Source organism: Bufo bufo, chromosome 6, assembly GCF_905171765.1.
Source record: "Bufo bufo chromosome 6, aBufBuf1.1, whole genome shotgun sequence".
NCBI lineage: Eukaryota > Metazoa > Chordata > Amphibia > Anura > Bufonidae > Bufo > Bufo bufo.
In genome coordinates, this window is record NC_053394.1 from 301,764,787 (window position 1) to 301,790,567 (window position 25,781).

Here is a 25,781-nt window from a genome sequence, read left to right on the forward strand (position 1 = left end):
TGAGACTTTTGCCAATATATTCCTGTCAGGAACACATCGGAGCCCATCATGCACCACGTCATGGTCTCTCAGCATGGCAAGGGCCCTACCAGTACGCTAACTATGGTGTGAACACGGTCTGAAGGTGATGAAATCCAGCTCACAGCCAAGCTTCCACACAACCGCATAGCAGGACAACTAATGCAATGTGAATAAAGCAAGACTGTAAGCCACACCCATATCAGTCCGTGTGATGGAGGTTACCAGGTGCAAAAGAATGTTTAAATGCCAGGTAAAGGCACATTCAATACATATAAAACAAAATCACAGAAATATAGTGGCAAATATGGGGAAACTGCTCAAACCCCAAACACTGTAGCGTGTTTCTCATTGGGGGAGTAGTCCCACCGCATGTGGACCGCAGCAAACGACCATCCCCAGCAAAAAAATGCGTACAATGGAGGATGCCGGCGCGGTCCACATGCACCACAAAGGCATCCTACACAAAACGGAGCATTGTGCGGATGAAAATATAATTATATAAATCACAGAAAAAAATGCACCAAACGGATATGCCACTGACTGAAGCTTGGCTGTGAGCTGGATTTCATCACCTTCAGACCGTGTTCACACCATAGTTAGAGTAGTGGTAGGACCCTTGCCATGCTGAGAGACCGTGACGTGGTGCATGATGGGCTCCGATGTGTTCCTGACAGGAATATATTGGCAAAAGTCTCAGCTTTTAATATCTGCTTGTATGACTAGCTAGTATAGTCAGTTGCATATCCGTTTGGTGCATTTTTTTCTGTGATTTATATAATTATATTTTCATCCGCACAATGTTCCGTTTTGTGTAGGATGCCTTTGTGGTGCATGTGGACTGCGCCGGCATCCTCCATTGTACACATTTTTTGCTGGGGATGGTCGTTTGCTGCGGTCCACATGCGGTGGGACTGCTCCCCCAATGAGAAACACGCTACAGTGTTTGGGGTTTGAGCAGTTCCCCCATATTTGCCACTATATTTCTGTGATTTTTTTTTATATGTATTGAATGTGCCTTTACCTGGCATTTAAACATTCTTTTGCACCTGGTAACCTTCATCACACGGACTGATATGGGTGTGGCTTACAGTCTTGCTTTATTCACATTGCATTAGTTGTCCTGCTATGCGGTTGTGTGGAAGCTTGGCTGTGAGCTGGATTTCATCACCTTCAGACCGTGTTCACACCATAGTTAGCGTAGTGGTAGGACCCTTGCCATGCTGAGAGACCGTGACGTGGTGCATGATGGGCTCCGATGTGTTCCTGACAGGAATATATTGGCAAAAGTCTCAGCTTTTAATATCTGCTTGTATGACTAGCTAGTATAGTCAGTGGCATATCCGTTTGGTGCATTTTTTTCTGTGATTTATATAATTATATTTTCATCCGCACAATGCTCCGTTTTGTGTAGGATGCCTTTGTGGTGCATGTGGACCGCACCGGCATCCTCCATTGTACGCATTTTTTGCTGGGGATGGTCATTTGCTGCGGTCCACATGCGATGGGACTGCTCCCCCAATGAGAAACACGCTACAGTGTTTGGGGTTTGAGCAGTTCCCCCATATTTGCCACTATATTTCTGTGATTTCAATTGTCTTAGGTAGGGGCTAATTTTTTGTGGGATGAGGTGACGGTTAGATTGGTACTATTTTGGGGGGCATACGCCTTTTTGATCACTTGGTGTTGCACTTTTTGTGATGTAAGGTGACAAAAATGGCTTTTTTTTTTACACCTTTTTTTATTTTTATGCTATTTATAGGACAGGGTGGATTATGTGATATATTTATAGAGCCGGTCATTACGGACGCGGCAATACCCAATATGTGTGTTTTTTGTTTTTTTTCTATTTTTTATTATAAAATAAGGGGAAAGGGGCGCTTTTTTTTTCTTTTTTTACTTTATTAATTTTATTACTTTATTAATTTTATTAAAAACACTTTTTTTTACTTTACTTTATTTCCGATGTTCACTTTTGGTGGTCTGATTCCCTCTACAATGCATTACAATACATCTGTATTGCAATGTATTGCCTGTAAGTGTATGACACTGAGTCATACACTAACAGGTTGCCTAGAAGACCCAGCCTGAGGCTGGATCTCCTCGGCTCCCGTAGAAGGCAGGTCCCGATGCCGTGCAAGGCATCGGGCTGCCTTCTGAGACATCGAGTCCCCGCCACAGCAGCGCGGGGACTCGATGGGCTCACTCAAACACAAACCACTTCTATGCCGCGGTCAGCGGCATAGAAGGGGTTAATCCGCAGCGATCGCCAATACGGGGGGGTCACAGGACCCCCCTCGGCATTGTCCCAGGGTGCCTGCTGATTCATTTTACCAGGCACCCAGTTCCAATCACCGCCCGCCGCGCAGCGGTGATCGGAAATACACAGGGCGTACAGGTTAAGGGCTTTGTTTTTACAACATTCCCTATGTAAAAAAAAGGACCATATTCCAGTACGATTACAGCAATACCACATTTACGGTATAAATTTTTACTGTTTTTCTTGTTTAACAGTGAAAAAAAGATTAAAACCTTGAAAAAATGTTTTGTTTTTGTTTTTTGCATTGCCATATTCGGAGCCTCATAACTTTGTTGTAGTTACAACTATAGAGCTGTGTGAGGGCTCTTTTTTGGAGGGCAATCTGTAGTTTATTATTGATACCATTTTGGAGTGTGTATGACTTTATGATCACTTTTTAGTAGATATTTTTGGGAGGTAAAGAGCAGGAAAAATTTCAGATCGGCCATTTAGATTTCCCCCCCCCCACATTCGTCATATGGGATAAGTATGTGAATGGGGCTGAGCTGTGTCTAGGTCAGTAAAAGAGTCGTAACCACTGGCCTGCAGGAAGCTGCGTGCACCGCTGCCTTCGCAAACAGCTGATCAGCGGGGGTCAAGGGTGTCAGACCCCCGCCACAGATGCTGATGACCTATCCAAAGGATAGATCATCAGTAAGAAAAAGGTATAGAAGCCCTTCAATTTCCCTAGGGGACTTGAACATCCAGTCATTAGATCGCTTCTCTGATAGACTGCAATGATTTACCACTGCAAACTTTGGGAGTTACATTGTCTTCCTATGGAGCCCTGCCTGTGGTAGCCTTGGGACCTTCTACGGGACCGAGGCTACTACAAGGAATGAACACCTCCCATGAGCACAGCACAGATAGGCTGTTCGGGCACTGGGAGCCCAGCGCTTCCAGGGAAAGCCGACTCAGATGCCATGGTCACTATTGACCAAAGCATCTAAAAGGGTTACATTTCTATGATCAGGGTTATCGACGATCACAGGCAGTAGCTCTGAGTGTCTGCTGTCTGAAACAGCAGAAACCCGACAGCTATGGCTCCACTTGTCCATGTACAGCGGAGGTCCATAAGGGGGTAAAGGAAATCTGTCATCAGCCTCTGGGTGCAATCAGGACGTTGCTGCTGCACCTTGTTGGACCCATGAGCTCCACTGACTTGCCTTGATGTCCATGCCTCCATCGCTTTAACTGACAGGGCTAGGCAGTGAAGAAGTACCCAGTACAGGATTGGAGAGTTATGTGTTCAGTGCCTGGTCCTGTCAGTCAAAGCGGTGGGGGGCGTGGACATCAAAGCACGTGTGCAGAGCCTCTGGGTGCAAAGGCAATGCCCTTGTTGCACTCAAAGGCTAATTTCTCCACTTTGAGATTACATATTGAGATCAGACCAAGAGCATTAGAAGAACGTGGTGAGTATTGCATATCTCCAATGGCAGATTGATTTATATCAAGGTATCTAATAACACAGTGAGAGCCACACAGGTCTCATGTTTTGTGTCACTTCACAGCTATTTCAGGTTACTTCTGCTGCACATCCATTAGTTTCCAGTGACACAGCACATTGTTATCATCTTTTCTACTACAAAAAGACAAAAGTTAATAGAAATTACCTTTGTGGTTTAAGTCACCATAAATAAAATGCTTTGCAGCCAAGGGAGGTTTATCAATTTGCGCAGTTATTACTTGAACTATATAAAGAAAAGGAAAACAGAAAACAATTACTGTAAAACGTATGTAGATAAAGGGCAACACGCGGTCGCCACAGCATTAAAACAACATTGTGAACCTCCAATGGGGCTTCAAATGGAAGCTATGGCGCCAGTGGAATGCAATAAGATACTCTTTCTGTAATTAAAAATAGGGAATCACATGAAGTCAACATTTAGTCCTCATAAGGATGTATTCACACATGGTGGTCACATCCCATTTCTGCCGCTATTTATACAAAATGATGTTTTCTTCAGATAAATCATGATACAAACTGTAATAACTGGTGTTCCCTGTGGGATGGCCACTTTGGATACGAAAGAGTTGAAACAACATACTGATGAGGTCAAGAAGTACAATATCAGTACGACCCCAAGGTGGGTCTGGCTGCACGTGGCTACATGACTTTACTGCAAAATGGTGCGACCATTGGTTGCCGCAGGTGGGCGTGGCTTGGCCATACGTCTGCAGGGAGTAGTAGTTGTTATTGTATCATGTCCACAGCACACAGCTAAGAGCCAATAGCGACTGCAACGTGTGAACTGAGCCTAGGGCAGTGGTGGCGAACCTATGGCCCTCTCTGTGGGCACCCACATCCTTCAAAAAGTCTATGGTGTAAGTCTATTCCTTAGACTTTTCCTGCCATTTATCAGCGCAGGGCGCACTATGAACAGCACAGAGAGCGCACTGAATGTAGGCAGGCTATTATAGCGAAATGATAAAGTACATGGAAGATACACTATATTGTACTGTGGTATTCAGGGTAAATTGCTGTGTTGGGACTTTGCGATAAATAAGTGGGTTTTGGGTTGCAGTTTGGGCACTCTGCCTCTAATGGTTCGCCATCACTGGTCTAGGTATATTCACACACATAGCGGTAGGTGATCTCATGCTGCCACAAATACAGTGGAGAAGATATACTAAGACTGTCAGCGCAGAATGCACCACATTTATTAAGAGGTACAGGCTATTAACACATTTGGCACATTTCCAGGCAGTTGATGCTCTAGACTTTCATATCTATACCAGCTATGTACTGGCGTAGGTTTGAACTATTATTTACCCCAGTTTCTGGCATAAATGATAGTAAATCTGGCAGGCCGCAGGACGCCCCACCTCCTCCCACTAGACCCCAACCACTTTTCTAGACCTTTTAAAAAGTGATGAGACAAGTGAAAAGTTGCCTATTATTGCACAATCATAGCGTGCGCCGTAATCTGTGGCGTAAGCACTTTAGTAAATGTCCCTCAGTATGTTTTTAGTCACTGATTGTAGATTTTTTATATGTTACTGGATTATAGAGGTAGCCATCTTGCTGTTAACAGCATTTACAGATATACTTTACAGAACCACGTGCACCATGGGAACCTACAAACTAAAGAGGAATTACTGATTTCTCTGGGAGCAGTGATCACACATTCCCTGTCTATGGGACTGACCGAGAAGTACAGCGCTCAGCCATCAGTCCCACAGAGAGTGGAGCGCTAGTGCGCATTCGTGACCACTGCTCTATTCAAACAGGACACTTGGGACCCCGCTTTTCATCATCGTTAGGGGACCCAGCAATGCAGATTTTGATGAGGATTCCGCTACACCCCGCTACGTGAAAAGGAGCCAGATCCATGGTGACGCTCCACTACAGAGACTAACATGTCTCAGATTTTAAAACCAGCAGCATGTGGAGGGGATTATAAAATCGAATCCACTTTCTCGGTACAGTAATCCACAGTGGATTTTACACACACAAACCGTAGGGGCCAGTTCACACTGAGTTCTTGGGCTCTGATTTTGGCGCATTTCCGCCTCAAAATCAGCCCCCAAAAAATGTCTCAAAACAGCCTTCCATTCATTTCAATGAGAAGCAGCACTTGCTTTTTTTTTCTGCGTGGAAAAAAGAAGCAGCATGCCCTGTCTTGGGACAGAATCTGAGATGAATCTCCCACGGAAACGAATGGGAAGCATAAAAAAAACACTCTGTGCGTGTCCACGTACGTGACCAGTGACCACAATGCAGTTTTATATTGAAGTAAACAACCATTGGTTGAAAAATAAAAGTGTCAAAAAACACACAAAAAATGCGCTGAAATGGAAAATGTGTGGATTCCACTCTGAATTTTGCAGGCGGACTTTCATAATCCATCCTGTTTTTACCGCATTTTTTTTTAACCAGTGGCTGTTTGCTTCAATACAAAACTGCACTTTCAGCTTATGCACACAGAAAGTGCGCAGACACATACAGAGCTGTTTTTTTAATGCTTTCTATTCATTTCGAGATACAGCGCGGATTCTGCATGCTGCCTCTATTTTCCTCCGTCCGCGCTATTTTCCAGTCCGGCATAAGCGCTGTCAGTCACAGGAGAAGGGGCAGGGAAGGCGGCGCGGTCACCTTGACTTCAAGCCTGACTGAAAAATAGCGCGGCTGCCCCATCAGAATGCAGTAAGAAAATCATCATTAGAAACTCACTGCCGGCTACTTGAAGGTACTGCTGGCGGTGTGGGATGACTTTTGCCGCTGACAGGTTCCCTTTAAAGTGGTTGTCCAGGATTTAGGTAGATTATCCTCGGGATAGGTCATCAATATCAAATTGGTGGGGTCTGACACCCCGCTGATCAGCTGTTTCCTTGTAGATCCCTCCATTGTGCAGTACAGCAGCGCTGTTCCCATACACTTCACTTTTCTGCAGTACCCAGCTGTATCCACTACACACTGGATGGCGCTGTGCAGTACCGACAACGGAGCTACTGCAATACAGTTGATCGGTAGTGATGCCGGGTGTCAGATCCCAGTCAATGTCAATGACCTATTCTGTGTATAGCCCTTCAATATAAAACCCCATAAGGCTCTGTTCATATCATGTTTCGAAATGCCCTCAAAAGTACAATGTACAGCAGGGAGCCTTCCCAACGTATGCATCCAGTGAAAGGCTCTGACGTATGCCACTGCACAGACATAGGCTGCAACTAACAAAATATATATATTGCATTGTACACATTTTTGTGGGATCCTCTTCATGCTTTTCTACAGTTTCCAGCCCCACAGATGCCTTGAGGACATTGTTTTGTGTGCATAACGGCCTAAGGACATTTGCTGTATGTGGCAGGAGCTTTACTGGCGCATAAGCTGAATGTAGGCTATGGACACAATGTGAACAGAGCCTAAGTGAGAAAGATCTGAAGTGACTTCTTTATCCACAGCTATAGCTGTAACTTCTACCTGCTGACAGCTCACATACAGATAGAGAGAGAGATGTGTGAGAGAGAGAGAGATGTGAGAGATAGATAGATAGATAGATAGATAGATAGATAGATAGATAGATAGATAGATAGATAGAGATATGTGAGAGAGAGAGAGAGAGAGAGAGAGAGAGAGAGAGAGAGAGAGATTGTTAGAGATAGATAATCTGATAGATACACAATATCGGCAGTAAGATGATGGACATGTCTGACTTCTCACCTACAAACAGAAGAACAAGGTGGCTTAGTATAGCCAGGGGAGGACGCGGGGACGCCATCACTCGCCCTCCCAGCCCTGTCCGGCCGGAGACTGGGAGCCTAACGGTCGTTCTCCAGCTGAGCCTGTATCACCCTCCACGTGACAGAGCCGCGCAGCCTATCAGCGTGCTTCCCGCCTTTTGCGACGCAGGGACCTCTTAGTGCGGGGCCATTTACGTCAGCTTTATATCGGAGTAAACGGATACACGACCTGCGCTGTATATTTTGAGCCTCAGTGACCAGTAATGACCATTTGATGTAGTTAAAACAGATCGAAAGAAATATTCCACAAATAAATGAAGTCTACAATTTACACAGTCACCAAATTAAAAAGGTTATTCTCATTGTCGTGACACCTCACTTCCCTATGATATCACTTTGTCAGTGGTAGGGGGTCTAACTTTTGGGACCCCCTCCCCTACTGATCCTGAGAATGAAGAGGTGCAGTGTGGTATTAGTGCTGCATCTACTTCATTGCATCCTTCCCATATCCACTCTGCAGGTTCACCTACCCTAAAGCCCCTTCATTCTCAAGATGGATGGGGGTCTCAGAGGTCAGAACCCCACTAATCATCTGTATGAGATGGGACTAGCCCTGGACTCCTCTGTGGCTGCAGGACACCTGCACTCAGCCCATTGTGGGGGGTCTTATTATGTGGTAGGGGGCTGGCCAAACTAGAAAGTCCCTAAGCACACTGGTCAACTTTGTCCATGTAAGATTGGCTGCAGCGCTCGCAGGAACCATCCACAGCAAAGCACAGTCCAGTAGAAGTGTATGGGATTTTACCCTCCTCATCTACACCCCAGATTTTCTACATGCAGATTTCTAGTCGCAGCTTTCTCCCATTACATTCGATAGAGTTTGCAGTGCGTTGCAGATTTAGTTGTAGATTTGGTGCCAATTTCTTCCAATAGAAATCTGCCACGTGTGAGTTGGGGCCAGAGTGTGGGTGAGAATTTCCCATAAATGGACCCTCCTGTGGCCGCCCAAAGGTTTAGCAGAAGAAGCCCCATTTGGAGCTGGCTTTGGAGCCAGTCACTTACCAATTTGGTCTACAATTCACACATGACCTAATAGACCTTATGGATATGTGTGTATACATATAATCGTACCAGTTTACAATGCAAATAAAAGTGGGCGTGCATAGATGGCGGGTGAGCCCTCCGAACCATTTCCTCTGGGGAACCCAAAGGCACAAAATCCTATGTTCTGATGTGTCAGGAAATAGTAGGAGTGGGGTCTTAGCATCAAAAAATATGACCAGATCCCAATTAGAGAAAGGAAATGTTTTACTCGTAGTACAGATAAAACGTACACAAACCAGTAGACCAGCCCTGTGTGTATTACTACCCCTTATCCCGAATGTGATACGCAGCACTTTATACATTGCATAAAAAGGAGAGTTGAATAGGGCGTAAAATGTTTCCGTACCGCAACCATAGCTAAAGGGGTCGTCTGAGATCAACAAAAATGGCAGGAAGGGGTGAGATTGCATAAAAGAATAAAACCATGCCGCTCCATTGCCACTGCTCAGGTGCCCGGGCCCAGATGGACTGTTAATTGTAGTGCAGCAAAGCGGAAATCGACAGGTAAGTCACGGTTCTTTTATTATTTTATGCAATCTCACCCCTCCCTGCCATTTTTGTTGATCTCAGACGACCCATTTAGCTATGGTTGCGGTACGGAACCATTTTACGCCCTATTCAACTCTTCTACTTCTTTCTTTATTCACACGTATGTACTAGAGCAGATGTTTAACTCATAGAGGGCTTACAAAATGTCACTAAAAAGCCTTTTAGAGATTTTTCGCTAAGAAAAATAAATCACTTAGACACTGTTCACATCTATGATGGTCAATTCTAAGGACCAGAACAATGAGATTGTTACATGACTGATGCCAATCATGCCCAAGAGACTGCAATGGGTTCTGTCTGGTTTCCTGTCATGATGGCCTGTTTCTAGAAAAATGGCACTACATGCTTCAACCATGATGTGAACATAGCCTTACAGATAACCTTTTTTTGTTTTACCACATACCTCCTCTTAATGCGGCCATCCTCCCAATTCCATCAATATCATTTTTATTTTTCTAGCCCTCCCTCCCTCCCCTATTGTCTCGGTAGGTCAGACTTGTGGCCCTCCAGCCAGAGGTGGACTGGCCATAGCCCCTACAGGGAAATTTCCTAGTGGGCCTCTCCTCCCGCCACCAGCCAGGTGCATAATGATCTGATGTTCTCAGCATTAATTAATGCTAGGATCATCAGATACTTATGCATAATGCACCTGACAGGCGGCTGCAGGTGCCCTCCCAAATTCAAGTCCTCAGGATGGTGATACAGTTGAATACTGCAGCGGGGGTGGCAGTATTTTGTGCTGCACTGTGGTATTTGATTCTGCAGGAGCGGTATTTTGTGCTGCTCTATGGTATTGCTAGCCCTGCCTATGTCTGTTGTCCCTGCCTACTTGTATTGCCCCACCTTCTTTTAGATTGTACCCACCTTCAATATGGGGCTACTTTTAAGAGTTTTTCCAGGGCCACTCCAAGTTCTCAGTCCACCCCTGCTTCCAGCTGTTGCCGAACTAAAGCATGCCCTGATATGGCTGGCCATCTTGAGTTTGACATCCCTGCACTAGGTAAATCTTATGAGACCAGGCACCAAGAAGACCATCTAGAGCAGAACAATGTAAATACAAACACTGATGTAAAGACGACCACAGTTATACTCCTCTCAGCTGCAGCACGGCCGCTCTAATGGCCCCCGCTGTGAGCTTCCTGCAGCGGGGCTGTGTCATACACCTATGTGATTATGTATAGCATGAGACCACTGAGGCCAGTGATTGGGCGTTCGCCACGTCACCACTGCAGGAAAATCAGCAAAGGCTGGCGGGGGCTTCCGGAGCAGCGGCGGATGTAACGTTTCTTATGTTATGGCATTTTCTCCCTTTTGCTATTTTTTTCCGAGGTCTTGAATCAAACTATTTTACCAGCGTTAGGGTATATTCACATAAACAGGTTTTATTCAGTATTTCTTTTTTATATATTTATTTTTACTCCAAAACCAGGTGTAGGTCATAAAAGGAGAGAAAGTATAACAGACAGATATTACTTCTCTTTTTTTTTTTTCCCACTGAATCTATAAAAAATAAACTGAACAAAACTTGCATGTTTGAATATTCCCTTAGCATAAGGCCTATTGCACATGAACGTGTGCGCTCCGTGGCCGTATTGCAGACCGCATTTGCGGACCGTTCCGTGTGCATTCCGCATCACGGATGCGGACCCATTCATTCCAATGGGTCCGCAAATCCGGAGATGCGGAAGGGTGTGGAACGGAAGCACGGAACGGAACCCTACGGAAGCACTGTGTGTTTCGTCCCGCACTTCTGTTCCGCAAAAAGATAGAACATGTCCTATCTTTTTGCGGAATGGCCGGATCGCGGACACATTAAAGTGAATGGGTTCCGGCGATCCGCTGCCCCGCGGTGGGTGTTCGTACATTGCGGCCATGGGGCGCACACGTTCTTGTGCAAGAGGCCTGTTTTGTCTATGGTACAAACAACTATTGATCTCACAATCTCAAAAACTTTCCATTAGTAATCCCTACAATGAAAGTATAACTCATATCCACAAAACTGGTACATATGGACCAAATCAACTGCATGTTGCCACCATCCATAGTGTATACAAGTCTAGATTGCAATATATATTACATTTGTATTAAAGGATTTTTCTCCAGTGTCTCGGCAGCTTTATATTCCTCCAGTTCAGTAGTTCCCATGCTTTCTACAGATGTCTGATGACTCATTCTCCGTATCAGCGGCTCAGTAGCGTCTGCTGTTCTGTGACAGGTTATACAGTGAAAGATCAGAGACTACTCAGCCGCCGCATCCCCAAATCCGGCCCCGCCCATTGTGTGACGTCGACGCGGCGCATCTGCCCCCCGGAAACTTCATGCTACTTGGACTCTCCCGCCTGCCTGGTACTTGGAGACTGCGCGGCAGAGAGAGCAGAAACACGTGGAGCAGAGCACTGGGAGGGGAGCCGAGGAGCACCAGCAGGATGACAGGTGAGGAGGCCATGTCTACCAAATAAATACTCGGCTCTTGGGTTAGGAAGAAAATGAACCTGAAATTAATATATTTAAAAACTGATCATTTTTCTTCAAGCCTTGCAGATTGCAGTGGTCACCTTATAAATATATCCCTGGACAGAGCATTTGTCTGCCAGTGAAGCAGAAGAATATAAACTACTTTACCTGCTTTTTCAGTCTGTTGATTTGTTCCAGTGATAAAAACTGTATGTTCATATCAATTTTGATATGAATATATGAGTTTACATGAGTTTTATATGAACCTTCCTCTTTGTAAGTTTGCTCCAAGTTTAACAAATATCTCCCAATGTTTGATAGACTTTGAGCACCTTTAAGTTGAAGACTTTCTACCCCATCTCTTTAGTGGAGTAAGATTGAGACTATTTTTGGTCTTTTTTTCTTTTTGTAAAGTTCCAGTTGAAAAAAAATTCTGGGTTAAATCAAATAAGCCCAAAAATCACAAAGACCCAGTTCTTTGAGACTTTTTGATGCCAGAATTTTGGAGTGCTGCGCTTTATAAATACCCACCACCACTGTGACTTATCAAAATGTGCTAAAAAATCACAAACATTAATAATTACCACCATGAGACCATATAAATGTGCCATCTCTGCTTGTTCGATTTGCCAAGCCTACAGACTTGGGATATACTACAGATTTCAGATGGTTGTATTCTGAATTGTCCTTCACGGTCAGTCTGTGAAGGTTGTCATCTTGGACACAAATGCCATACGTTACAAGAAAACAGCAACAGAAAGACAAATCGCTGGATTATCTCTGCCTTGGACTTTATTGAGACAGTCAATGATTTCTATCAGTGATTGTGACCCAAAACCAGGCATGGGTCAAAACCACACAACAGGTGCAAATCTTTCCATCATACCTTATCTCTGTGTAGCTTCCACTTCTGGTTTTGGCTCAGAATCACTGACAGTGAAAAGCAGCCTTAATATGGTACCTTCCTTATAATGGGGTTCACATTGATACGAATGACTTTACAGCATCACCTGAGAACATTTGGAAAAAAATCCAGCATGGCAAATCAAATTTTTCCTTAATATCTGCATTCACTTGGAGTCTGATTTGGTCTTTTACGTCACTAAGGGGCTAATGATGTCCCAAGGCCTCTTTCACACAGGCAGTACTGAACTCGTCCAGGTTCTGTCAGTGAAAAACTGATGTTTTTCTCTCAGTTTTGCTCAGTGACCATTTGACATCAAACAGGTCACCACTGTGCCCAGTCATTGGCTGCAGTGGTGTCAAACCGGACAGCGGTGACAAACCGGGACCCGAGTGCTGCAGTGGCTGTGTAGAAGTGAAAGAGCCGGGACCCAGCGGCAGGGAGCAGGTACGTATACTTCCCTCTGCAGGTCTGGCCACGAGGGGAAGAGTGGTCTGCCAAAAGAGCCCCAGAAGATGAACAACCCCTTTAAGTTCTTGCAGTTTTTTTCTGAGCAGATGTCAGTATTTCTTTTATGTGTTTTTACACTGAAGAATAACACACAACATCTCCTAGCAACAATCAGTGAAAAACGGACCGCACACATATGCCATCCGTGTTCTGTAGGGTTTTCTATATGGAAAACAGATGAAGATAGAAACTGCTGGACATTTTCCTGAATGGATATATGGTCAGTGAAACACAATGCTCATGTGCTTATACCCAGTGAAATGAAAGGGTCCGTGTTCAGTCTGGATGCTATCCATTGTAAAAACTGTCAACCTATGGATAAATGCCTGAATAAAATGCCCTACCTAGTGCTTGCTGTGTTTTGGAAAAAAAAGTGTTGATTAACGTCACAAAAAAAACCTGCCTAAAGCGTGAAATAAGCCAGGAAAATGTCCTCAAACAATGTTTGATTTCTGAAACAGGAATCCTGTCTAGATAGTGTAACCCGGGGGGCGGAGCTTGCCAATGGCGGAGTGAGCAGCACACTGCCTGAGCTCCTGAGCACCGCCGGCATTTACAGCCCCATATAGCATCCAGAAGCCCACAGATTTTTCATGGGTCGCAAGAGGGGCACAGCTAACACCCCGGCACCCGCATCACGAGAATCGGGGGACATCACAAAGTTCCTGTGCCCGTCCAGCCAGCCTGAAAGCCTGAGATCCGGCGCCACAACCTCCAAGATGGCGGAGCAGGCGCGGGAAACGAGCGCCTCTACTCCTCTGACTAGAGGGAAAACTGCGGCCCTCACCTCCAGGAACCAGGGGGAACATAGCACCGGAGGACCTCCGGTTTCATATGCAGCAGTGGCAGCAGCGGTGAGTCCTACCTTGGGGTCCGTCCCTTCATCGCCAGCCTCCAGGGGTTCAGAGGCCTATTCAGGCCCACAGCTCTCCCACCACAGCTCCCCTGCCTTGTCGGCTGCCTCCAGTAGATCGCCCACTGCCCTCTCCCATGAGGATGACTGGGACTGGAAGCTCCATTTAAAATCCCTTCCCACTACTGCTGAGGTAGATGCTTTGCTCAGCAGGATGGAAGCTTCCCACAAGCAAGATATTGCGGCCTTGCATCAGGATATCAGGCATGTGGGGCAGAGGGTAGAGGAGGTGGAGAACAAACAGGAGCAGATCTTTAATACTCTGGATTGTCACCGTGCAGTCATTAATGAGCACGCTGCTCAAATGCAGGACATTCTAACCCACATGGACGATATTGAAAACCGCAATAGGAGAAACAACCTCCGAATAAGGGGGGTCCCTGAATCTGTAGAAGATCTGCCATCCTGGGCGCAACGCCATTTTGCCTCACTTTTGGAAATTAATCCGGACAGGATCATTGAGATAGATCGGATCCATCGGGCGCTGGGCCCAAAATCAACGGACCTGAAACGTCCCAGGGACATTATTTGCCGTATTCACTTTTACAAGGAGAAGGAGTCCATCCTCAAAGCTGCTCGAGCTGCGGCTGGCCCTGAATCGGGCCCGAATACCATCCAGATCCTCCCGGACCTAGCACGCCGCACCTTACAACTTAGGAAGGCCTTGAAACCGCTTCTATCCACACTCAGGGACAATGAGATCCTGTATAGATGGGGGTATCCCTTCCAGCTCTCGGCCAAGAGAAACGGGAAGTCTGCTACGTTCAAATCTCTTGAAGACCTCCCCAGATTTCTGGCTACACTAGATCTCCCCGCGGTGGAGCTGCCTGACTGGCCCAGACCCCTCATGGTGCCGCCCGTTAGTGATCGTGAAGAATGGCAAGAGGCGATCCCGAAACCGCAGAGGCATCCCAGACGCCATTCCAGACCACCTGTTTGAGCCTAATTGGCTTTCGTGGGACTTCACATATTATCCCAATGCGCTGGTTCAGTGTATAGTATTCATGTTCTAATGTTTTATGCTATATGTTATATATCTTTGATATTCCTTTTTATATGCCGGGGGTCAGTGGGGCTGCTGCCTTGCCCTTGACCTCTCCTCCCCTCGTTAGGGGTATCGACACCTGGTGTCGAACGTGACTATAGTCACTTACTAGTCTACCTCGGAGCCATAGTTTTTGGCTCTCTCTTATAGGAGGTTTTTCTTTTGTTTTGTTTTTTTTCTTTTCTTTTTCTTTGTTGTTTTATCTGCGTGTTGCTTGTTAGTCCTTGTCTCTTTCCTTTTGTTTGGATCCTCGTGTTCCCTCCCCCACTTAATCCAGTTTCCTCTCAGAGGTCGGTAAGATGTCCCCTCTCTCTTTTTGTACGTATAATGCCAGGGGCCTAAATAAACCAGAAAAACGTAGCCAGATTCTATATCGCTTTCACCGGAAGCGGGTCATGCTTATTATGTTCCAGGAGACCCACTTTAAGCTTGCCTCGGTTCCCAGGTGTGACCGTGGGTATTACACGACTTGGTTCCATAGTCCCAACCCCGTCAAAAAAGCAGGAGGTGTATCTATTGCATTCCATAAATCTTTTCGGCCTACGATTTTGGCTACAGATATTGATAGTAGGGGGCGCTATGTATTCCTCAAGCTGTCTGATGGTCCACGTGTATACACGGTTGCTAATGTCTATTTTCCCAACCAGGGGCAGATTCCATATGGCTCCAAGATTCTCAGGAAACTGGCTCGCTTTGCAGATGGATCCTCTATCATCCTGGGCGGTGATCTGAATATGGTGATGGACCCGGATCTGGATTCTTCGTCTGGTAGGTCAGCTATCTCTCCGACATCCCAGCGTTCCTTTAGGGAAATCCTGTCCTCTCTCCGCCTTGTAGATCTCTGGAGGGTGCTGCATCCGGGAGTCAGAGATTTCAGTTTTCATTCTTTAGCCCACAATAGCTATGCCAGACTAGACCATTTATTTATTTCACAATCTTTGCTTGAGGAGGATCCACTTAGCTCAATGGATGGCTTCCTTTGGTCTGACCACACTCCAGTGTATGGCCTACTGAGATTTCAGCAGACGCCTTCCCGTCCCTTCACGTGGAGATTGAATGACAATCTTCTTAACGACCTGGTGTGCATGTCAGACATTAGGAAGGCCATCTCTGAGTTTACAGTTAACCACCAAACAGACCCCTCTCCCCCGCCGATTAAATGGGAAGCCCTTAAGTGTGTGCTCAGGGGGATTTTCATATCTCATGGCGCTAGACTCAAAAAGGAGAAGTCCGCTAAACTCTCCTCCCTACTTTCACAACTCGACGGGAAAGAGACCTCAAATAAATTGACCCCCTCTGATCAGTTGAAAGCTGATATCTCGCTGCTCCGCCAACAAGTAATTCAAATTCTAGACCAAAGATCACTATGTTTGCGTGATAAGGTAAAATTTGGATTTTTTGAATATGGCGATAAAAGTGGGAAGTGGCTTGCCAGAGCTCTACATCCTAGGTTACCCCAGACCCAGATATCCTCACTTAACACATCCGACAAGGGAATTGTTTATGCTCCATCCGAAATCTCATCAGAATTCCGCACCTATTATAGCTCTCTTTATGACTTGAACACAGGGAGGGACTCAGCGTCTGCTTCCTTTACACAGGATACTAAAGATTATCTAGACCAATTCGGCCCTGAAAAGATTCCTAGCGTAGATTCTTTGGCGCTGGAAGATGACTTTTCATCCCCAGAAATTGCGGGAGTTATAAGAGATCTCAAAAATGGGAAAAGCCCAGGCCCAGATGGCCTTACCCCACGCTTTTATAAGCTTCTTATAGATGAGCTATCCCCCTTATTACTCGAATCTTTTAATTCCATAGCAGTGGGAACCCCCTTCCCTCCCCAAACTTTACAGGCCCATATAACGGTTATACCTAAACCTGATAAAGATCCCTCTTATTGCTCCAATTATAGGCCTATTTCTCTTTTAAACGTGGACCTAAAGGTGTACGCTAAATTACTAGCCTTACGATTACACCCCCTCATCCCGAAGTATATCCATCAGGAACAGGTGGGCTTTGTCCCGGGCAGGGAAGCTCGAGATAGTACCTTGAAGACCTTGGGCATCATAGCTAGAGCTAGGAATACTAGGTCTCCTCTGTGTTTACTTTCAGTGGATGCAGAGAAGGCCTTTGACAGGGTCAATTGGGGCTTCTTAACCTTAACCCTGGAGCATTTAGGACTCGGTTCTAAAATGATTAAACGTATTATGGCTCTCTACTCTTCTCCCTCAGCTCAGGTAAGGGCTAATGGCCTTTTATCCACACCTTTTGCTATCAAGAATGGTACACGCCAGGGTTGCCCCTTATCCCCCTTCCTATATATTCTGACCATGGAATCCTTAGCTAATGCGCTGCGCAATAATCAAGATATAAAGGGGGTGAGAGTTGGAACTAAGGAGCATAAACTTTCCCTTTTTGCCGATGATTTGCTTCTCTATCTCTCGGACCCCAGAATAGGCCTTCCTTCGGTCCTGCGGGAATTTGAGAGATTTGGGAGGCTTAGTAACTTCAAAGTTAATATCCAGAAATCTGAAATCTTGAATATTTCGTTACCACGCAGGGAAATTTCTCATGTTAAAGAAAGCTTCTCGTTTAAAGTAGCCTCGGACTCGATTCGCCACTTAGGCATTAACCTCCCAGCAAACCCCAATCTCCTCTTTCAAATGAACTACAAACCCTTATTTAGGAAGGTAGAGGCTTCTCTCCAGAAGTGGTCCCCCCTGCAGATTTCTTGGTTTGGTAGAATAAATGCCCTAAAGATGGATATCTTACCCAAATTCCTCTACCTGTTCCAGACTGCCCCGTGTATTATACCAAATAGTTTTTTTGCCCAATTGCGGTCATTAGCTTCTAGGTTTATCTGGAATGGCACTAAGGCCAGGGTGAGTTACAGAGTTTTATCCAGAGCGAAGAGTGTGGGGGGAGCTGGCCTTCCTGACTTCCAGGCATATTTTAGAGCTTCCATTTCTAATTGTGTTCTAGACCTTATACACAAACGATCTCTGAAACTTTGGGTAGACATAGAACACACCCTCGAGCCCCATATGGTACCTGGGATATTTTGGCTCCCTATAGCAACACTAAATAGCCTTCTACATACTCTTTGTTCTCCCCTACTTCAGATCCTGATCAAACTATGGAGTAGATTTGCCTCCAAAATCAAGTTAATCTCCGCACCGGGTCCTTTGACGCATATTGTGGCTCATCCTGGCCTCCCCTCACAGATCAAGAATCTCCCCTTCTTCCGCACAATTCCCCCGCCCCGGATCCTAATTAGGGACATCTTTAACAGCTCAGGGCTCCTACCTCTCGTGGATCTATCACACATATTCCAAAACTCCCCGAGCCGCTGGTTCCACTACTTTCAACTTCGTAGCTTCTTGGGCTCTCTGGCTCCCGGATCGCAGCTGTCTGCCCCTCTGACAAATTTTGAAAAGCTCTGTGTTGCCAACACAGGCCCAGATCATGGTATTTCTTTGATATATGGCTTGCTGGGTGCCGGTGGAGATGGGGACCTATCACTCGTTGAACAGATGAGAGGTGTTGGGTTTGCCTCTGGTTGGGAGAGTGAACTGACGTTCTCCCTGTCCTCTGAGCAATGGAATCGTTCCCTCTTATTTACGCATAAATCATCCAGGTCCTGTCGTTTACAGGAGTTGAACTATAAGATCCTTACTCGTTGGTATAGGACGCCGGTTAAGTTGCATCATTTTTATCCATCGGTCCCCAACACCTGTTGGCGGTGCCATTCAGAGGTTGGTTCCATGCTACATATCTGGTGGGACTGCCCTGGGGTCGCCCCTTTGTGGCAAGATGTTTTTTCTCTGTATAATGCACTTTACCGGTCTACTATATCTCCCTCCCCTTTGATTGCCCTGCTCTCTATATTCCCGGGTAGGATCAAACATGTCAAAAAGGGAGTACTTAAAACATTTGTCCTTTCTATGAGACAGATCATACCACGCCAGTGGAGATCCTCAGACAGTTTGCAGAGAATTACGTGGATACGTGCCCTGGATGCCTTATTCAGGATGGAAGAAATGGAAGCTGAGGCCTGTAACCAAGTCCAAACATTTGCACTAACCTGGGAACCTTGGAATCAATTTAGGAGCTCCTCTCGTTTTCAAACCTGGTTGGTCTCAGGTGACTGTACCTGGGATACGTGATATGATGTCTTGTCCTTTCCCCTTCCCCCCCGCCCCCCCTACTTTCCACCCCCCCTCCCTCCCCTGTCTTTTGTTTCGTCGTGTTTTGTTCTTGTCTGTCCCCCTGTCTCTCCTAGGTTAACGATTTAATCTGTTTCACTTAAGAGTTACATATTAGTAGCCCTTTGTTCAAAACGCCATCACTGAGTATCTCAGGATTGTGTCCTAAGTTCCTTTTGCCTTCCCTTTCAGTAGTCAAGGTTCTTCATATCGTACTGTATGTATCTAATATTGCTGAACCTCTCCTTTAGCATTTATTTGATGGCATTTGTTTTCTCTGGTCTTCATGGTTGCGTCCCAGAGAAATATGGTGGTCTCTGAATCCATCTGTGCACTTTATTTTATGTTTTACATGGTCTTGGAAATGGAATTGGAGATATACTTTTCATACAATGTCTTGGTTGCTATGTATGATTGTTGTGTTCTTTTTCTATTCAATAAAAATAGATTCAACACTAGATAGTGTAACCCTAGACTAGAGAGATGTGCCAGATTTATTACTATGATTGATTCTGGATTAGAAGTGCGGCACACTTTTAGACCATCTACTCTAAGTTTGTACCACCTATTATTTGTCTTACTTTGCACCAGAATTTTGGGATACAGTGTTGTACACTGTTGCATCTTAACCCATGACCCCTTTCTGATAGAGCACTACCCCTTTTTGGCCAGGTGATGCCCCTTGTAAGACAAAGAGAAAAAAGTATCTAACACATTTAACCACCTCCCGTCCGCCCATAGACTAAAAACGTCCGGCAGGTGGTTCTACATTTCTGAATGGACGTTCCTGAACGTCCATTCAGAAACTGCAGCTGCACGCTAATCGTGCAGCTGCTGATCGGGTTGCCCGCTGTCAGTGACAGCAGGGCAACCCTTAGAGAAGGCAGGGACAGTGCCCAGGTGTCCCTGCCTTCTAGATCGATGTATACACAGCGCTCACCGATCGCTGCGTATATAGTGCAGGAACCTGTTCCGGCTCGGCGGTCATGTGACTGCCGGGACCGGAGAGTGCAGGAGCTGTGTGAGGTCTTTCAGAGACCTCGATCAGCCCTGCTCTGAGGCTGTACAGCGCTGTACAGCCTCTCTGGGGGGTGCATTTCTCCTGTAACTGGGGCTACTATGTCAGCCCCAGTTACAGGAGAAATCAATAGTAAAAAAAAAAAGTGAAGTAAATGACCCCCAGAGGTCTTGTATGACCTTATGGGGGATGAAAAGTGTAAAATAAAAAATTAAAAAATAAAGTGTTAAAAAATAAAATAATAAAAAAGGTTTCACATATAAAATAAAATAGACATATTTGGTATTGCCGCGTCCGTGACGGTCGGCTCTATAAATATATGACATGATCGACCCAGTCCGATGAACACCATAAAAAAATAATACTGTAAAAAAAAAAAAAAGGCGTATGTCCCACAAAATGGTACCAATAAAACCGTCATCCCTCAAAAAATGAGCCCCTACATAAGAAAATCTCTCAAAAAATTAAAAAAATATAGCTTTCAGAACATTGAGACACTAAAACATCATTTTTTTGGTTTCAAAAATGCTATTATTGTGTTAAAGTGAAATAAAAAAAAAAGTATACATATTAAGTATTGCCGCGTCCGTAACAACCAGCTCTATAAAAATATCACATGACCTAACCCCTCAGGTGAACACCGTAAAAAAACAACGGTGTCAAAAAAGCCATTTTTGTCACCTTGCATCACAAAAAGTGCAACAGCAAGTGATCAAAAAGGCGTATGTCCCACAAAATGGTACCAGTAAAACCGTAACCTCATCCCGTAAAAAATGAGCCCCTACATAAGAAAATCTCTCAAAAAATAAAAAAACTATAGCTCTCAGAACATGGACACATTAAAACATAATAATTTTTTTTCAAAAATGCTATTATTGTGTAAAACTTAAATAAATAAGAAAAAGTATACATATTAGGTATCGCCACGTCCGTAACAATCTGCTCTATAAAAAAGTCACTTGACCAAACCCCTCAGATGAACGCTGTAAAAATAAATAAATAAAAACTGTGCTAAAAGAACAAATTTTTTGGTCACCTTGCCCCATAAAGTGTTATGAATGATCAAAAAATCATATGTATCCAAAAATAGTACCAATAAAACTGGAACCTTATCCCATATTTTCCAAAATGGGGTCACTTCTTGGGAGTTTCTACTGTAAGGGTGCATCCGCTCTGTAAACCGCAGAATCTGGGTAATAAATATTGAGGTTTTTTTGGCTGTTAACCATCGATGCGTTAAAGAAAAAATTTGATTAAAATGGAAAATCTGCCAAAAAAGTGAAATTTCAAAATTTGATCTCCATTTTCCTTTAATTCTTGTGGAACGCCTAAAGGGTTAACAAAGTTAGTAAAATCGGTTTTAAGTAACTTGAGGGGGGTAGTTTCTACAAGGGGGTCATTTATGGGGGTATCCACTATGTAGGCCCCACAAAGTGACTTGAGACCTGAACTGATCCTTTAAAAGTGGGTTTTGGCAATTTTCTTAAAAATTTGAAGAATTGCTTCTAAACTTCTAAGCCTTCTAACGTCCTAAAAAAATAAAATAACATTTCCAAAATGATGCCAACATAAAGTAGACATATGGGGAATGTTAAGTAATAAATATTTTATGAGGTATCACTTTCTGTTTTAAAAGCAGAGAAATAAAAATTTAGAAAATTGCAAATTTTTCTAAATTATTGGTAAATTTGGGATTTTTTCATAAATAAAAGGTAAAATATATTGACTCAAATTTATGACTATCATGAAGTACAATGTGTCACGAGAAAACATTCTCTGAATGACTTGGATAAGTAAAGGCGTTCCAAAGTTATTACCACATAAAGTGAGATATGTCAGATTTGCAAAATTAGGCCTGGTCAGGAAGGGGGCAAATGGCCCAGATGGGAAGTGGTTAATAAATGTGGTGCCAGGAATGTACTGCAGTGAGGGTGCTGGCACACAGTGCAGTCCTGACATGTATTCAGCATACAGTTTTCAATTTAGCCAGTTTATCAGCCTCATTAAACCCTGGTGTTCTGCATAGTGGGAATGATTTAATTTATTTCAGCTTGCTACAATAAAAAACTGCATCCTAACTGCATGTCTCAACTGCACTGTGTGCCAGTTCACACTTAGGGCTCATTCAGACGGCCGTATGCTGTCCGCAAAAATACTGAATGCTATCCGGTTTTTTGCGGATCCACAAAAAAACGGATAGCATTCAGTATTTTTGCGGACCCATAGACTTCAATGGGGCCATCTCCCGATTTTCACGGACAAGTATAGGACATGTTTCATTTGTTTTGCGGAACCGTGGAATAGAAAAGGGCCCCATAGAAGTGAATGGGTCAGTATCTAATCCGCAAAAAAACGGATCCGCATTTTTGCGGATAGCATACGGCCGTCTGAATGAGTCCTTAGTTATATGCTCAGTTATTTCCATCAGTTATTGTGAGCCAAAACCAGTAGAGTAGCCTACTCAAAGATAAGGTATAATGGAAAGATATTCACCTGTTCTTTGTTTTTGACCCACACATGGTATTGGCTCACAATAAGGCCTCGTGCACATGCCAGTAGCTCATCCATTCCGTGCATTGGGGACCGCAATTTGCGGTCCCCAATGCACTGGCAGAATCTGTGCGGCTGCTGCAGATGGATTCAGACCCATTCAATTTGAATTGGTCCATGATCTGTTCTATTTTTTTTCGGTGGGTCTAAATCAGTTATGCAGTGTGCACACGGCCGGAGCCTGTATATCACGGGCCCCAGCCGTGTGCACGGCCGAGCAACGGCCATCTGCATGAGGCCTAACTCATGGAAATAACTGACCAAATAACTCAAGTGTAAACTCAGCCATACTATTTTCACTTATTTGTGTATTTTGTAGATGTGGCATAAAACGTTTTACCGATTGTGATTTCCAAGAGTATGCCAACAACTGTAGCATGTAAAGAGGGAGAACAGTTTTTCCTGTAAAGGTTGATCCCGTCCTAGCCCAGTGTGGTTAGCTCCGACAAACGCCAAAATGTTTAAGTATTTGACATTGGTCTGATTTGTGATAATATTTTAATATGTATCACCAGCCATATACAGGCACCTCAGGTTATAGACATGTATTTGGGGCAAGAACAGTATGCTGAAATGTAAAAGGGGGTATTAAAAATATGCTCTAACTTCAAAATAAATGAAAGTTACAACTATATGTCAGTTTTGTCATTTTCTCGTGTGCACATATTGCAGCTTGTGCCTGATCTGGCCTGGCATGGACCTCATAGCAAGTATCAGACAATGTGAGAGAAACCCATACCTCCAAATAAGAAAACCATCAGCCATGAGAAAAGCATCTAGGTGTATGTTCAAAGATGTTCTGTTTCAAGTTACATGTAGATTTTGCTAAGGATCTGCTGTAGATTTCTTCCTTTGCAATTGCAAATAGTGAAGTCAGCAGGATAATTCATATGCTGTGAGTTTGAAAATCAGCAGCAGGATTTTTTCCACTACACATGAATGAGGTTGTATACTTTGTGCACTATACATCTGCTGAAAATGGGCCACAACTTATCTTGGGCTCCAGATCTACACCCCCAAGTATGTTGGGGCTTATTTTGTTATTACCCTTTATATTCCACTTTATTGGCAGTAAAATTGGCAGCATGTGCAACAAATATTCTTAAAGAGGACCTTTCACCAGTTTTTACTTTATAAAAGCGATTCCTCACACTGTAGCCCATGTTCCCTAGATGTCATATTGCTAATTTTTTTCATGATATGCTCCTCCGTTGCGCCGCTGTGCCCCTCGTTCTGTTTAGGCACCCTGTATGCTAATTAATAGCATCGGAACAGGATGGAGGAGACATCAGGTTTTCTCCGTGTGCGTCTCTTCTATCTTGCTGTGGCGCTGTCCAATCACAGCGGAGGGTGTCACAGCCAGGGAGAAGGTGAGCTGTTTTTTCTCAATGGCTGTGACGTGCTCCGCTGTGATTGGACAGTGCCGCAGCCAGATAGAAGAGACACCCATTGAGAAAAGCTGATGTCTCCTCCTCCCTGTTCCGATGCTATTAATTAGCATACAGGGCGCCTAAACAGAACGAGGGGCACAGCGGCGCAACAGAGGAGCATATCATGAAAAAAATTAGCGATATGACGTCTAGGGAACATGGGCTACAGTGTGAGGTATCGCTCTTATAAAGTAAAAATTGGTGAAAGGTCCTCTTTAATGTTACATTATGGCAACTGGAAGGCATGCCTGTATCTAACCATGAATGCACATCATCATCATGTGAACAATGAAATGTGCTTGAGAGACATACATAGTCAGGTCACATTATTATGACGACCAGCTAATATCCAGAGCAACCGCCATGCACAGAGAGCAGCTAGGCGGGCTGGGAGTGACTCAATAAGGTCCCAGTAGGTTGTCACAGGTATCTTCTGACTGCAGTGCATCCCACAGGTGCTGGAGAGTGCGTGTGCGAGGATCCATAGAGCGAACTGAGCCATCAAGGTGGTGCCATAGATGCTAAATTGGGTTTAAGTCTGAGGAATAAGAGGGCTAGGTTGGTACTTGGAAGTCTTGATCCTGCTCTTACAACCAATGTTGGACATTTTAAGCTGTGTGACATGTCACATTGTCTTAAAGGGAACCTGTCACCATGATTTTGCGTATAGAGCTGGGGACATGGGCTGCTAGATGGCCGCTAGCACATCTGCAGTACCCAGGTCCCATAGCTCTCTGCGCTTTTATTGTGTTAAAAAACCGTTTTGATTGATATGCAAATTACCTGATATGAGTCCTGTAGCCGGAGATGAGTCAAGCGGAAAGGAGCCCAGCACCGCTCCGCGTCCTCCGAATCTCCTCCTTGCCAGCTGACGTCACAGAGCTGGAGCGCCGAAATCTCGCGATGCGCGAGCTAGCGCATGCCTAGTTCGTTCCCTGTGCTGATGCCAGCACAGGGAATGAACATGATGCCGACACTGCGCATGCGCTAGCCGGCAAGGAGGAGATTCGGAGGACGCGGGGCGGTGCTGGGCTCCTTTCCGCTGGACTCATCTCCGGCTACAGGACTCATATCAGGTAATTTGCATATCAATCAAAACGTTTTTTTAACACAATAAAAGCGCAGAGAGCTATGGGGACTGGGTACTGCAGATGTGCTAGTCGCCATCTAGCAGCCCATGTCCCCAGCTCGATGCGCAAAATCATGGTGACAGGTTCGCTTTAATGAAAGATCCCATTAGCCCCAGGAAGAACAATCAGCATGTATAGGTCTACATGATCTGCAAGAATGGAGTGATCCCAAATCGGTTGAGAGTGCCTTCCAGATGAATGAGTGGGCCTGGACAATGCCAAGAAAACATTCCCCAGGCGATAACGCTGTCACCACCAGCAGAGGTTGCAGGGTGTTTGTTTTTTGAAGTTTCTCACCTGACATGCCAACGTCGATGTATTTGATGATGCAGAAAACATGACTCATCGGAAACGGCAACCCTTTGCCAATCAAAGGTGGTCCAATTCCAGCACTGCAGTGAAAATGTAAGATTTTTCTGCCGATGCAACTTCTTTAGAAGAGGTGCAGAAACCATCCGTCTCCTTCAG

General features: G+C 44.8%; 1 protein-coding gene across 4 annotated transcripts in view; it reads left to right on the forward strand.

Annotated features, from left to right (window-relative positions):
• Positions 1 to 11,521: 11,521 nt before the first annotated feature.
• The window catches only part of IKZF3 (IKAROS family zinc finger 3), a 138,351-nt gene continuing 124,091 nt past the window's right edge, over positions 11,522 to 25,781 (forward strand). For 3 of the 4 annotated variants that reach the window (XM_040436909.1, XM_040436905.1, XM_040436906.1), the window contains exon 1: positions 11,522 to 11,587. In XM_040436909.1, the coding sequence (XP_040292843.1) occupies positions 11,581 to 11,587 (7 nt within the window). In that variant the 5' untranslated portion in view covers positions 11,522 to 11,580. The remainder of the gene's footprint in view (positions 11,588 to 25,781) is intronic. The other variant, XM_040436907.1, reaches the window with a different exon arrangement.